Genomic DNA, 14,051 nt, shown 5'->3' on the forward strand with positions numbered 1-14,051 from the left:
ACGCAGCATCTCTGGAGATAAAGGATAGGCGAGATTATGGGTCGGATACCTTCTTTAAACTGAACAAAATAGGTGGGGGGGGGGGGTGGGGGGGGGAAGGTGAGGGGGAAAGTCTGGAACAAATCAGGACCAGCAACAGATGACCTCAGGCAGGGTGCTTCCCTGATTCCTGGTCATATCCCTTTATTACAAACTAATCAGGACAAATGCCATTAATAGAAGATAGACACAAAATGCTGGAGTAACTCAGTGGGACCGGCAGCATCTTTGAAGAGAAGGAATGGGTAATGTTTCGGGTTGAGACCCTTCTTCAGACTCCAGGGCACAGAGGAGGAGTTGTTGCCTCACAGCCCCTGTAGCGCCAGAGGCCTGGGTTCGATCCCGACTGCGGGTGTTGTCTGCACGGAGTTTGTACTTCTCCCCATGACCTGTGTGGGTTTTCTCTGAGATCTTCAGTTTCCTCCCACACTCCAAAGACGTACAGGTTTGCAAGTTAATTGGCTTGATAAATGTAAACATTCTCCCTAGTGTGTGTAGGATAGTGGTAATATGCGGGGATCGCTGGTCGGCACAGACCCAGTGGGACGAATGGCCTGTTTCTGCGCTGTATCTTTAAAACTAAAAAAACTAAAAGTGTCTCGACCAGCAATGTCATCCATTCCTTCGCTCCAGAGATGCTGCCTGAGTTACTCCAGCAATTTGTACCTATCTTCAATGTAAACCAGCATCTGCACTTCCTTCCTACACTCCCTGCCATCAACTTTCATCAGGTTTATCAGCAGCTTCTGTCTCCTTATGTTTGCTTATTGCTCACGTTACCATGGCTACACTGACAATCTCTGCTTCTTCCCTCTAACACAATAGCACCACCGTCGCTCATGAGTTTGTGCAATAGTGCAGGCCCGTTGAAAGCGAGTCACCATCTTTCCATTTATTTATTTTCACTGCAGTCGAAGCTTCACTCACTTTACATCAATGTATAAAAACTCTAGATCTACACGCATGAACTCAGGCGCTTAAAGTATGAATGGGATCAAGGCCGTTCGGTAGCTGGGATAATTTTTACAATCTTTCTGATATTGGTAATGCTTCCTTTGAGCCCACAATATCAGCTGGAGAGAGAGCATCAGAGTGAAGACGGCAACTGAAAAGAAATGAAAATAAGATTAACATTAGCATTCGGGTATGACGTCCTTGCAGGAAACTGTGTTTTAATCCGTTTGTGCCATGAGTGAGCAGTTTTGTTTACCTGGAAATGTTTGAGTCATAATGGTGAAGCTAATCCAGGCTCCCATCTGCAGAAAATTTTGAGAACATGGATTAATTACCGTGGCATTATTGCAATAGCGTGGTGTAGGAACAGCTCCATCCAAGACTGCAACACATTGCAGGTAATTGTGGATGCAGCCCAGACCATCACGCAATATAACCTCACATCCATTGATCCCATTCATACCTCGGCAAGGCCAGCAGCATAATCAAGGACCAATCGCACCCTGGCCACTCCCTCTGGTCCCTTCTGCCATCGGGCGAGATGTACAGAAGTGTGAAAATGTACACCTCCAGATTCAGTGAGAGTTTCTTCCCAGCTGTTATCAGGCAACTGAACCATCCAATATGAACAAGAGAGCAGCCCTGAACTACCTCCATCTACCTCATTGCAGACCCTGGGATTATCTTTAATTGGACTTCATCTTCACTTCCTTTATCCTATATCTGTACACTGTGGACGGCTTGAATGTAATCATGTATAGTCTTGTCACTGGCTGAAAAACATGCAACAAAAAAGCTTCTCACTGTACCTCGGTACACGTGACAATAAACTAAACTAAACTAAATTCTTCTTCTTCTGTGTTCTGTTCTACCAAAGTTAGTTAGTGATTTCTGGAAGGGAGGTGGAGTACATGCCCTGATTAGCACAATTGATGCAGAGGTGGAATTGATTGAGAGCTTTAAGTTGCTGGGCATAGCTATCATCAATGACCTGTCATGGATCAAACATGGATGTAACAGCCAAGACAGCACACCAATGTCCACTTCCTCAGGAGACTAAGTTCATTTGACACGTCTCCAATGAACCTTACAAATTTCTACAGATGCACCCCAGAGAGAGCTTGCTGTCGGGGTTGCATTAACAGCTAGCTTTGGGAACGTGACTTCTGTAAATTGCCTCTAGTGTGCAGCATAGTGCTAGAGTACAGGTGATCGCTGGTAGGCATGGATTCGGTGGGCCAAATGGCCTGTTTCCACACTGTATCTCTAAACAAAAAAAAACTAAACTGAACCAGAGTAATAGGATAAACGATTAGAAGCAATAAAATGTTTGAAGAAATTATTACCTCATATGTATAGTTGGGGCAGGAAACCAGTTTGAAAAGCCATGTTAAGGGGTTGTAAGTTGGTCTCACAAAATGATTCTTGGTACCTCGAGAAAAATAAAACAGACTGATCATTGAATTTGGCATAGGAGAGTGTGCATTTGAAGTTTAAATGCGATTGATAGCAAAGGCATCTTCATTTTGGTCTTCAAGTTATACTGCGAGGAAACAGGTCCTTCGGCCCAACTTGTTCACATTGAAAGTCATGTAATATCATTACATTACAGATTTACACAACAATGTTGTATTACTGTCTGGAGAGCCTGACTTTGGCCTGAATAACAGGGAGATTGCCTATCCTCCCTCAGTATTATGCCAACAAGACCTGTTATGGAATATGGGAAAAAAAGCAGGAACGGGGGACTGATTCTGGATGATCAGCCATGATCATATTGAATGGTGGTGCTGGCTCGAAGGGCCGAATGGCCTACTCCCACACCTATTGTCTATGTTTCTATGTTATATTTCCAGGAGAGGGCCAAGGGTTTAATGTTGGAACTGGAGACGCTGGTTTACAAAAGAAGACACACAGCACTGGAGTAAGTTAGCTTACTTCGTTACTGGAAAAACTAAAAGGCAGCATCTCTGGAAAACATGGATAGGTGCCGTTTTGGGTCGGGACTTTATCAGACTGATCGTAGGGGATGGGGAAGGGGAGATTGTGAAGAAAGCTGTAAGGGAGAAGGGGCAGGATAAACCTGGCACGGAATAGGGTCATACAGGTGAGAAGGGTTTTATGATCGGCATGGTTGGATAAAGGGCAGAGATGAGAAGATAGAAGGTGTGAGACAAAAGGATTGAAGAGTGGAAAACTGTGAAGCTGGAGGAAGGAATGTAGGTGAAAGGGGAGGGGGAGGAGTAATTGGTACAAGTTTTGGGGAACACAGTGATGGGAGAGGGTGGGGAAAGGAAGTTGGGTTGGGTATGTGGGGGAAGGAGAGGAGGAAGGTTAGGTCGGTACCTAAAATTGGAGAATTCAATGTTCAATCTTAACATCAAAAAGACTTTCAGATCTTGCTCAGAGTTAACATAAACAGAGGGAGAAAATAGTTGTTGCAAGGTATCACAGTGGCACAGCTGCCTCACTGCGCTAGAGACCTGGGTTAAATCCTGACCACGTTTGCTGGCCTTTGTGGAGTCTGCATGTACTCCCTATCACCGCACAGATTAACTGCGGATGCTCCAATTTCCTCACACATGCCAGAAACATGCGGGTTTGTAGATTAATGGGCCTCTGTATATGGCTCCTAATGAGTAGGGAGTGGATGCTAAAGTGGGCTAGCTTAGAACTAGAATGGACGGGGGTTGAGGGTGTGGGGGGAGGTTGGGGGCTATATGGGGGGTTGTCGATTTATTGGCCTCGATAAACTATCCCAAATATGTAGGGAATGGATCTTAGAATAAAGGGGAGGTCATTTAAGACTGAGGTGAGAAAAAACTTTTTCACCCAGAGAGTTGTGAATTTATGGAATTCCCTGCCACAGAGGGCAGTGGAGGCCAAGTCACTGGATGGATTTAAGAGAGAGTTAGATAGAGCTCTGGGGGCTAGTGGAGTCAAGGGATATGGAGAGAAGGCAGGCACGAGTTATTGATAGGGGATCACAATGAATGGCGGTGCTAGCTTGAAGGGCCGAATGGCCTCCTCCTGCACCTATTTTCTATGTTTCTATGTTTCTATGAAAGTGGGATAACATAGAACTAGTATTATGGGTGGTCGATGGTCAGTGTGAACTCAGTGGGCCGAAGGGCTTGTTTCCATGCCACATCTTTCAATCAATCAGTGCAAGACAGTCGCTAAATAATTGCAGTGCCGAAATACAGTGCAATGGCAGACAACAAGTGGAATTAGATGGAAATTATACCTACCTGTCTTATGCACTTGGATTATAACAGCATTTGTAAAATAGTTTCCAGCTCCACAGACCTGAGAGAAAGAACATAACTCATTATTGGTTGGAATTGCTCGTCAGCTAACGAATATATCTGCATACGGTACATTAGTGGAATTAACTATCTCCAATATTTGCATATGCATGGTGGATGAATTGGAAAATTTGTCTTGGTTAGGATGAAAATTTGATAAACATTTTTGTTTAAATAAAGATATTCATCATTTATTATTGGTGTTTTTGAACAACCAAAGTATTTTCGCTGAAACAGAATAACAATTTTTAGACTCTTTCCATATATATTATGCATTTTACATTAAGACAAAACCAGCTCTGTGAAATAAATTGATGATTTAATATTGCCTTTGACATCACCCTCTCACCTTGATATATCCCTTCTAAAATGTGTGCCAAAAGAAGAAATGTAAATGTTCGTTTGTCTCCTTAATTCATCTCACGTATCAATGCCACACAACTGCATATTTTGATAGCAGGTTTATGGATGTATACATAAAAATAATTAATCACTCATTACACAAGGGAGACTTTCACAGAAATTTACAGAACACTCTGCTCTCCTAAGCCACTGCTGAAATTGATTCAAACCCAATCCATTTGACAGAAGTGGGGCAGAATTGTATCATAAATTCATCCCAGGTTAGCACTCCACTGAAGTCATCTGGTAAATTCATTCATAAAGAAGCCAGCAGGTTTTGTATTCCAATGCCTCAGGAAAGAATCAAATGAAGTGGGCAGCTTTTTGCACAAAATCGCAAATCAAATTTGGTCTAATTCCACAAAATCTATTTGATATCGATTATTGATCTGTTTTACAATGAAAAAAGAGGCAAGAGATTATACATTGAGGGTATCAAGTCTTCAAAATTATCATTATTCCTACTTTTGTTGACATGTTTTCATAATTTTACAAGGATTGTTATATTTTTACATCAGCATTTCGTGTCTATCTTTGGTATCAAACAGCATTTAGAGTTCTTTTTTTTATTATATTTGTATTTATTTGTTTATATACTCAGCATAAAAGAATTATAATTTGGTGATATTGTTTCATATTGTCATTGTCCTTTTGGAAAAGATCATGTCTTTGCTCAATGAAATATGAACTTGTAAAGAAATTGGTCTTTGAGTGATACAACGTGGAAACAGGCCCTTCGGCCTACCTTGCCCACACCGGCCAATATGCCCTAGCTACACTCGGATTAGCTGCCAGCATTTGGCCCATATCCGTCTACACCTGTTCTATCCAATTCAACAATATGGTTTTATTCGTCACATTGCACATAAAGTGCAAGTGAAATGAATTTGCCAGCAGCGGTATAATGCGGTACATTTGAATTTGCCAGCAGCGGTACAATGATAAAGAACACACAAACACACAATTAAAAAATTTAACACAAACATCCACCACAGCATTTATCACTGTGGTGGAAGGCACAAAAATTGGCCTTTCCCCCGTGGTCGGGACCTCAATCCTCCGCAGCCATCGTTGTGGGCGTCCAGATGTGCAGACAAGGTAAAAATTCCAGGTAAGTTCGTGTACCTGTCTAAATGTTTCTTAAACATAAATTGCGATAGTACCTACCTCAACTACTGCCTCCGGCAGCTCGTTCTATACACCTACCACTCTTTGCATGCAAAAGTTACCCCTTAGGTTCCAATTAAATCTTTCTCCCTTCACCTTAAGTTTAATCTATCCCCCCAACACTCCAAAGACGTACAGGTTTGTAGGTTAATTGGCTGGTTAATTGTCCCTAGTGTGTGTAGGGTAGTGTTAATGCACGGGGATTAATTGTGTTAATTGTGTCTGTGCGGGCACAGTGGGCCGAAGGGCCTGTTTCCGCACTGTATCTGTAAATAAATTAAAGTAAACTAAACCACAAAATATAAAAGACAGAAAAACATGGGTCTGTTTGAAGACAATAATACACAAATATCTACATTTTATTTTTGTGTGTGTGTAGGGTAGTGTTAATGTGCAGGGATTGCTGGTCGGTCCTGTTTCCGTGCTGTATCTCTAAAATTAAACTAAAACTAACCTTCCAGAGCAGTCAACCATAGCACCTCTTCTTCCACTTGGGGAGTCTGCATCCTGGGGGCATGAACACTGAATTCTCCCAATTTTGTTAGCCCTTGCTGTCTCCTCCCCTTCCTCCCTGCTGAGTTTCTCCAGCATTTTTGTGTACCTTAGAACCTTGTCAATGCCTTACTAATATCCATGTATACTCCATCTACAACTCTGCCCTCATCCACCTTTTGGTTACATGCTCAAAAAACTCAATCAGATTTGTGAGTCATGACCTCCCATGTATAAAACCATGTTGACTATCCCTAATCAGCATTTGTCCATCTCAGTGCATGGCTGGACTATCCCTCAGAATACTCTTTAGTACCTTTCTGACCACAGATGTTAAGATCACTGGTCTGTAGTTCCCAGCCTTTCCCCTGCAGCCCTTCTTGAATAGGGGCACAACATTTGCCACCCTCCAGTCTTCCGGCCCCTCGCTTGTATGAGTAAAAACCCCGTCCCACGGTACGAGTTTATTCCAAGAGTTCTCCCGAGTTTGCCCTGATTCGAACTCGGAGATTTACGGTAATGGCCACTCGTCGGTACTCGGGGCTCTCGTGGACATTTTTCATAATTTTGAAAAATCTTCACGAGTCTTCCCATGCTTACCTGCTGTTAGCGAGTCTTCCCGAGTACCTGCCGTAAGCGCTAAGAGACGTCCCCGAGCTCCGAGGCACCCGCTACATTCATTCTCCGTGCTTACCACGAGTTTGATTTTTTTTTAAACTCGGGAGAGCTCTTGGAATGAACTCGTACCGTGGGGCAGGGCTTTCATAAATCTCCTGGAGGGCTCGTGCAATTTCTTCTCTCGCTTCCCGCACTGACCTGGGATATATCTGATCAATCATGATATCTGATCTGATCAACTTCCTCAAACAGCAAGCAGGATCTTGTTAATACTGTATGTATGTGAATGCATTTGCACAAATCCCTTTGTCTAGTATTTAAATGAAAATGTTGATTTGATATCTGGAAATTGGTAGTTGTAATCAGAATAGAAAGACATTGCCCAAATTTAGGGTTGCACAGTGGCGCAGCAGCAGAGTTACTGTATTACAGCTCGAGAGGCCTGGGTTTGATCCTGACTATGGGTGCTGTCTGTATGGAGTTTGTAGGTTCTCCCTTTGACCACGTGGGTTTTCTCTGGGTGCTCCTGTTTCCTCCCACACTCCAAAGACTTGCAGGTTTGTAGGTTAGTTGGCTTCTGTAAATTGCTCCTAGTGTGTAGGATAGAACTAGTGAACGGCTGATTGTTGGTCAGCACGGACTTGGTGGGCCGAAGGGCTTATCCACACTGTATCTCTAAACTGAACAAAACTAAATTAATGCAATGTCTTGACTGTCAACGATTCCTCTGCCTCCATGGATGCTGTCTGACTCACTGAGTTTCTCCAGCATTTTTGCTCCAGATTTCAGCATCTGCTGTGTCTTGTCTCTGCTTTGGAGAAATCAAGTTCCACAAATCACGCTCATATTCTGAAATACATTTTCATCTACAGCTCCTTGTGGTAAAAGTGTGGGAATGGAGGGAATGGCAAAACTGATGTTTTATCACCCAATTTACCCCTCCTCACTGGGGGATACATCTTTGGTTTGGCATTGCTAAAACTGGAATATATATATTTTTTAATATATCAAATCAAATAAATAAAATATTTCAGTTTCAACATTTTCAATTTAGACTTTACTATTAGACATACTTTAAAAATGCAGTGCTGAAAAGAGACCCTACGGCCCACCGAGTCCACGGCGATCAGCGATCATCTCATTCACTCGCACTATCCTACACACTAGGGCCAATTTACTATTTTTTACCAAAGCCAATTAACCTACAAACCTGTTTAAGAAGGAACTGCAAATGCTGGAAAATCGAAGGTAGACAAAAATACTGGAGAAACTCAGCGTGTGCGACAGCATCTATGGAGCGAAGGAAATAGGCAACGTTTCGGGCCAAAACCCTTCATCAGACTGTTTTAAGTTTTAGTTTTAAAGATACAGTGTGGAAACAGGCCCTGCAAGGAGCACCATGCAAGTCACAGGGAGAATGTACAAACTCCGTACAGACAACACCCGTAGTCAGGATTGAACCCGGGTCTCTAGTGCTGTAAGGCAGCAACTCTACTGTTGCACCACTGTTCTGCCCTAATGCCATTGTGATTTACTAAATACACATGGTAGACAGTTAAAAATAGGGGAAATTAACCAGCATGTTTTACAAAAATGGCTTTGCATGGAACATCAACATATGAATATTATTTGGTACACATAAATGCTGGAGAAACTCAGCGGGTGCAGCAGCATCTATGGAGCGAAGGAAATAGGTAACGTTTCGAGCCGAGAGCCTTCTTCAGACTGAATATTATTTGCTCTATTTTGGATTGCAATACATTCTAGCACCATTCTGCTGTTTTGCACTCATGCCTATGTTGAATATTGTATTTATCATTACAGCTGACTCTGCGAGCTTCATGGGAAAAAGGAATTTCATTGCACTCGGGTGTACATGACCACAAACTAATCTGAGTCGGAATCTGAGCTTCAACAGTCTGCACTCAGTAAATCCCTCCACAACACTCACTATCATTTTACAGTTTAATGAGGTTCAAACAGCTGCGTTCAAAATCTGTAGAGATTCTTAAATCATTACCTTCAGGGGATTAGCAGGGTGCAAGTAGTTTATTGAGTGGCCTGCACTTAATCTACTTTGCAGGCAGTCTCCTGACACTTGAGGATAGCTAGTTACCACTCCAACTTGATAAGCTCTTGGTGGGATCTATCAACTAGGCTACAAGTGTGGCGGGAGTAGCCGCACTGTGTAGGAAGGAACTGCAGATGCTGGTTTAAACCGAAGATAGGCACAAAAAAGTCTGAAGAAGGGTCACGACCCGAAACGTCACCCATTCCATCTCTCCAGAGATGCTTTCTGTCCCGCTGAGTTACTCCAGCATTTTGTGTCTATCTTCGGAGTAGCCGTACGGTGTGAGCTTGTGAATTATTTGTGCTTGGCCTTCATGCTGTTCACTTGTAGATGACTGAGATGCACAATGTCATCCTTTAAGGACAGATTATGAGTGGTATCACTGCAACTGATTTTAAGCAAACTAGATGTACAAATTGCCTTATAATACTGAAACCGAAACTGAAACCTGGTAACGGAACAAGGAACTACAGGTGCTAGATTACAACAAAAAAATAAAAAGTGATGGAGTAACTCAGTGGGTCAAGCAGCATCTCTGGAAGACATGGTTAGGTTCTAAATTACCTTAGAATTTTTTTTTTTTGGTAGCTAGGTTCACATGAAATGGTTTTCCCTTCTGGAGATTCTGAAAGGTATCACCAAATCAGTTGTCCATGAATTGCTGCTGCCTGCTATTTCTGCAAGGGTCCCAGTCTTCCTGGGACCTCGGAGACACTACAAAATGAAAACCATGAAGTCTCTACAGCAATGGAGCAACTTCCTGATGGTGGACTGTATAACCAATAACGTTTTTGATACGAGCTTCACTTATGGGGTGGGTTGTCTGGGTAGCTATGAAAGATACTTCACAAAAGTAAAAGACTCGCCCCAGTGTTCACACAGTGAGGCTGGGTGACTCGACAGTGCGTGACAGGCTGAGCTTAATTCATCAGCTGTGGATTAGTTGGATACACCCCTTGCTCCCGAATCAAAATGTGACAGGTTTAAGTCCTCTTCCAGAGATAAGCACAAAAACATTGTGTGACTATCCATGCAGTACTAAGTGAGTTCTGCACTGTTGAGGAAGATGGTAAAATTTGCCACGGGCTGGTCTTCAAAGCAGACCTTAAATATTCCATGACAATTTCCGAGGAAGAGCTAGAGGTTATTGCCCACGTCCTAGTCAATATATATTCCACCAAATAAAACATAAGAATTAAGTCAACTGTCTGATCTGTATCACCCTGAGATTCTGCCTGTAAATCAGTCAGCTTCCTTCCCAGACTCCGAAAGTACCTGCAGAAACACCACAAAAGTACCTGTAGAAACAAGGAACTGTAGATGACGGGTTACAAAAGAAGACACAAAGCTCTGGAGTAACTCAGCAGGTCAGGCAACGCCTGTGGAGAGTTTCTTCAAACTTACCAAACTCATGTCCCAGACAGGAGCACCAGACCATCATCTCCCAGACTTGACAGCTTTTGGACACTTCCTCAAAACTACCACTTGACCATGACCCCACAGACGGACACCAAACCACCATCTCCCACACTAAGTCTGAAGAACATAAATCGGCAGCTATCCATGTTCTCCAGAGATGCAGCCTGACCCACTGAGATACTCCAGCACTCCGTGTCTTTTTTTCTGCAAAGGAACTGCAATTGGCTGTAGACGTGGTTTGGGATGCCTGAGAAACACTTGGAACGCGTGCATGAAGTCTTCTTGTGAGGGGAGGAAGGGAAGGAAGGGAAGGAAGGGAAGGAAGGGAGGGAAGGGAGGGAAGGGAGGGAGGGGAGGGAAGGGAGGGAAGGGAGTGAAGGGAGGGAGGGAGTGAAGGGAAGGGAGGGAGGGAGGGAGTGAAGGGAGGGAGTGAAGGGAGGGAGGGAGGGAAGGGAGGGAGGGAGGGAGGGGAGGGAGGGAGGGGAGGGAGGGAGGGGAGGGAGGGAGGGAAGGGAGGGAGGGAGGGAAGGGGGGGAGGGAGGGAAGGGAGGAAGGGAGGAAGGGAGGAAGGGAGGAAGGGAGGAAGGGAGGAAGGGAGGAAGGGAGGAAGGGAGGAAGGAAGGTGGGAGGAAGGGAGGAAGGGAGGAAGGAAGGAAGGAAGGAAGGAAGGAAGGAAGGAAGGAAGGAAGGAAGGAAGGAAGGAAGGAAGGAAGGAAGGAAGGAAGGAAGGAAGGAAGGAAGGAAGGAAGGAAGGAAGGAAGGAAGGAAGGAAGGAAGGAAGGAAGGAAGGAAGGAAGGAAGGAAGGAAGGAAGGAAGGAAGGAAGGAAGGAAAGAAAGAAAGAGGATCAGCCCATCGGATCCACAAAGACCGTTGATCTGCTCTTCACGCTCGTTTTCTTCACTCTAACTGTAATACTTGTGTTTAGCTTGATTGTATTTGTGGTCATTGTTATTGATTAGACAGGATATCATACAAACAGAAACTTTTCACTGTATCTTGGTGAACATGACAATAATAATGCTAAACGTAAGTTAGTTCCCCATGCGTGACACAAGGAAGTGTGCAGTATTGAGCATAACGAACATTCTTGCAACAAAATTCCAGGCACATCTTCCCCACTCCTGCCTTCACTTGAGCCAGTACGGGAATCCCAAAGTTACTGCCAGTGACAAGAAGCATGTCGCCACCATTTCCCTGCTACATCCAGGCCGTAAGGCACAGATAGCAATTGAGTCATAAATATATATTTATTCAGCAATACATCACTGATTAACAAACATGAAAGTGAGTACTGCAGGGGAACTTTTTTTCACACTGATCTATGTTTACCTTGTATAAATGTGTTTTTAAAATAAATATATTTTCCAGAAATTGGTGTATGAAATGTTATCCCCGGAAGCAATGCACTAATTTAACAAAAAACGGAATGGCAGCACCATCTGTCAAAGAATGATTGCGTTTGGGATTCGCCTAAATGCCTGGTTCATAAAAGCAGCAAAATCATATTTCAAGAACTGCTGAAGTTAACCTTTTCCTTCCCATCAGCAATTTTAATCAGGGTACTGAACCCAAGTAAGAATGTCATTGTTGGGGATATTGTCCGGGACATATGACAATAAAACACTCTTGGCTTTTGACTTGTCTCTTGAACATTAGAACAAAAAATAAGCAGCAGAAATGGGTGGCATGGTGGCACACTGGTACCGCTACTGCCTTGCAGCACCAGAGACCCGGGTTCCATCCTGACTAAGGGTGCTTGTCTGTACAGAGTTTGTACATTCTACCCATGACCTGCGTGGGCTTTCTCTGAGATCTTCGGTTCCCCCCACACTCCAAATATATACAGGTTTCCAGGTTAAGTGGCCTGAAGCATCGGGCTGCCATAGTGGAGGCCTCAATAGGCCCAACCATGGGTGAACAGGGGATAGGACTGGACTTTGCTGCCTTCCCTCACAGTGGGAACCATTGTGGGGGGGTTTTTTATGTTTATGTTAAATTCTTTAATGTGGTGTTTTATTTTTATTTGTGTGCTGCAATGGCAAGTTAAATTTCATTACACTGATTGGTGTATGTGATAATAAATGTCCTTTGTATCCTTTGGTATAAATGTAAACTTGTCCCTGCATGTGTAGGGTATTGTTAATGTGCGGGGATCGCTGGTCGGTGCGGACTCGGAGGGCCGGAAAGGGCCCGTTTCCGTACTGTATTTCTAAACTAAACTAAATTGGTCTGTCACTCACAGTCATACATCAGGGAAAGAGGCCCTTCGGCCCAACACATCCATGCTAACCAAAATGCCCCATCTAAGCTAGTCCCATTTGCTCCTTCGACCACACTCTCTGCAATTGATTCAGTAATAAAAATAGTAAGTGCTACAAACCGTCAAGTGTCAAACAATATTTGTGGAGAAAGAAACAAACGTAACCTCTTGTGTCCAGAACTGGGAAAGAGAGATCGTTAGTTTTGGTACTCACAGAGTCTTTCCAGCATTTCCTCCTTTTATTTTTGATTTCCAGCAACTGCACTTTTTAGATTTATCTTACAGTCTTACAGATTGTCTTACAGTCAGACCATTTCCTCCCTCAATTCCACATTCCCACACCATCCCCATCCCTTAATTCCCTAAGGAACCACAATACCATGGCCTACACATCCCAATTACTGGGATTCCACATCCCTCGGGAATAAAGAAATCTAAAAATTCACACTCCTTTGACGGAAGAGATTTCTCATCTTGGTCTAAAATAACCAACCTCTTGGCCTGAGATTGTATTTGCTAGTCCTGGACTTTCCAGCAAGATAAATATCTAACACTTAAACTGCCAAACCTTTAAGGGTGTATTTCTTACATTTGTTTTAGAGACACAGCATAGAAACAAGCTCTTTGGCCCATTCAGTCCACGCTGACCACTGATCATCCATTCACACTAATTCTATGTCATCCCACTTTTTCATCCACTCCTGATACACACTAGGGGCAATTTACAGAGGCCAATTAACCTACAATTTGGGACGGCAGATGGCACAATGGGCTAAGTGTTCGGCTGGCGACCGGAAGGTGGCCGGTTCGAATCCCGCTTGGAGTGCATACTGTCGTTGTGTCCTTGGGCAAGACACTTCACCCACCTTTGCCTGTGTGTGAATGTGTGTGAATGTGTGTGAATGTGTGTGAGTGATTGGTGGTGGTCGGAGGGGCCGTAGGCGCAGAATGGCAGCCACGCTTCCGTCAGTCTGCCCCAGGGCAGCTGTGGCTACAGAAGTAGCTTACCACCACCGAATGTGACTGAGGAGTGAATGAATAATGCGATGTAAAGCGCCTTGAGTATTAGAAAGGCGCTATATAAATCCCAAAATCCCATCCATTATTATTATTACAATCCTTCACGTATTGGGGATGTGGGAGGAAACGAGAGGACACCCACGTGCACAAAGGGAGTGACCTCGCTCTGTCCACCTGGACCAACCTGATCTCCCGTTTGCTAAACACTTTAATTCTTCTTCCTATTCCCACCACACTGTCCTTTCTATCCTAGGTCTCCTCCTTTGTCAGAGTGAGGTTAAATGTAAATTGGAGGAACA

The 14,051-nt window shown here is 43.7% G+C and overlaps 1 protein-coding gene across 2 annotated transcripts in view; it reads right to left on the minus strand.

Annotated features, from left to right (window-relative positions):
• Positions 1-731: 731 nt before the first annotated feature.
• tecrl (trans-2,3-enoyl-CoA reductase like) overlaps positions 732-14,051 on the minus strand; it is a 126,649-nt gene continuing 113,329 nt past the window's right edge. The window contains exons 9-12 of one of the 2 annotated variants that reach the window (XM_033018415.1): positions 4,245-4,302; positions 2,340-2,425; positions 1,250-1,295; positions 732-1,144 (exon numbers count right to left, since the gene is read on the minus strand). In XM_033018415.1, the coding sequence (XP_032874306.1) occupies positions 1,017-1,144; positions 1,250-1,295; positions 2,340-2,425; positions 4,245-4,302 (318 nt within the window). In that variant the 3' untranslated portion in view covers positions 732-1,016. The remainder of the gene's footprint in view (positions 1,145-1,249; positions 1,296-2,339; positions 2,426-4,244; positions 4,303-14,051) is intronic. The other variant, XM_033018416.1, reaches the window with a different exon arrangement.

Source organism: Amblyraja radiata, chromosome 3, assembly GCF_010909765.2.
Source record: "Amblyraja radiata isolate CabotCenter1 chromosome 3, sAmbRad1.1.pri, whole genome shotgun sequence".
NCBI lineage: Eukaryota > Metazoa > Chordata > Chondrichthyes > Rajiformes > Rajidae > Amblyraja > Amblyraja radiata.